This window comes from Crocuta crocuta, unplaced genomic scaffold (genome assembly GCF_008692635.1).
Source record: "Crocuta crocuta isolate KB4526 unplaced genomic scaffold, BGI_CrCroc_1.0 scaffold142, whole genome shotgun sequence".
NCBI lineage: Eukaryota > Metazoa > Chordata > Mammalia > Carnivora > Hyaenidae > Crocuta > Crocuta crocuta.
The window spans coordinates 1,149,234-1,150,366 of NW_027528892.1; the positions used below are offsets into that span (position 1 = coordinate 1,149,234).

General features: G+C 68.6%; 1 protein-coding gene across 1 annotated transcript in view; it reads left to right on the forward strand.

The window, feature by feature from the left end:
* The window catches only part of EPS8L1 (EPS8 signaling adaptor L1), a 9,802-nt gene that overhangs the window by 3,598 nt on the left and 5,071 nt on the right, over positions 1 to 1,133 (forward strand). Inside the window, exons 7-9 of the mRNA XM_077756927.1 lie at positions 1 to 34; positions 390 to 651; positions 948 to 1,074. The exon at positions 1 to 34 is cut by the window's left edge and continues 30 nt beyond it. Coding sequence (XP_077613053.1) covers positions 1 to 34; positions 390 to 651; positions 948 to 1,074 — 423 coding nt within the window. The remainder of the gene's footprint in view (positions 35 to 389; positions 652 to 947; positions 1,075 to 1,133) is intronic.

Here is a 1,133-nt window from a genome sequence, read left to right on the forward strand (position 1 = left end):
CCGGCCGCGGGGAGCGCAGGACCGCAGCGCTCAGGTAAGAAACAGGGCTGGGCGGCAAGCAAGGGGAGAAGAGAGGGCGGGTGAGGCCTCAGTCTCCGCATCCGACAAATGGGCTGATACCACTGGCCTAGAACTGAACGACTTGGGAAGTCAGTCGAACACAGCCTGGTTCAGGTCTTGCCATACCCGCCAGACAAGCGTACCCCTTCTCCAAGACTACTTCTCCTAGGGCTGGTCCTCGGCTTCTCTTCCCTCTGCAGAGGTGCTCGCCCCTCCCCATGTTTCCGATTTCCCCCCACCACCTGCAGCCTAGGTTTCACTCGGTTGCGGACTGTCCCCCCTGCCCTGTCCCCTGGTGGACGCAGCTGTTTCCCCGTGTTCCCCGGCAGGGCTACGCAAGAGGAGCTGCAGCGCGGCCCCTCGCCGGCCGCCGAGACCCCTCCATTGCAGCGCCGCCCGTCGATCCGCGCGGTCATCAGCACGGGGGAGGCGGGCCGGGGGCGACCCCAGGCCGAGCCCATCCCGGAGGTGGAAGAGCCCCTGAGGCCGCGGCCCGGCCTGGCGGGGACCTCAGGCAGTGCTGCCCCGGCATCCCCAGATCTGGGCCCCCGGGGCCCGGACCTGGCCGGTCTGCAGGCAGAGCGGGAAGTGGTGCGTGGAGCGGGCTAGGGCACGGAGGCGGGGCCGGCTGTGGGGTGTGCCCTACCTCTGCGGAGGGGGCTTGGAGAGGGGTGGTGTCCGACTTCTGGGGGTGTGGCCGGCGGTGACTGAAATAAGGGTAGAGGGACAGGCGTCCGAGGGCGTCGGCTGGCGTGGGAGGACGTCAGGGCACTGGGCCTAAGGACTGGGGTGATGAGGGGCCAGGACTCCGCCTCCCAGAGTCCCCTGCATCCCCTGCATCCCCTGCATCCCCTGCATCCCCTGCATCCCCTGCTCTGTTCCCCCAGGACATCCTCAACCACTTGTTCGACGACGTGGAGAGTTTTGTATCGAAGCTGCAGAAGTCTGCGGAGGCAGCCCGGGTGCTGGAGCACAGGGAGCGCGGCCGCAGGACCCGGCGGCGGGCGGCGGGGGGTGAGGGGCGCCCCCCAGTGGGATCCGGAGCATCCAGTCCCTCCCAAATACCTCCCCTC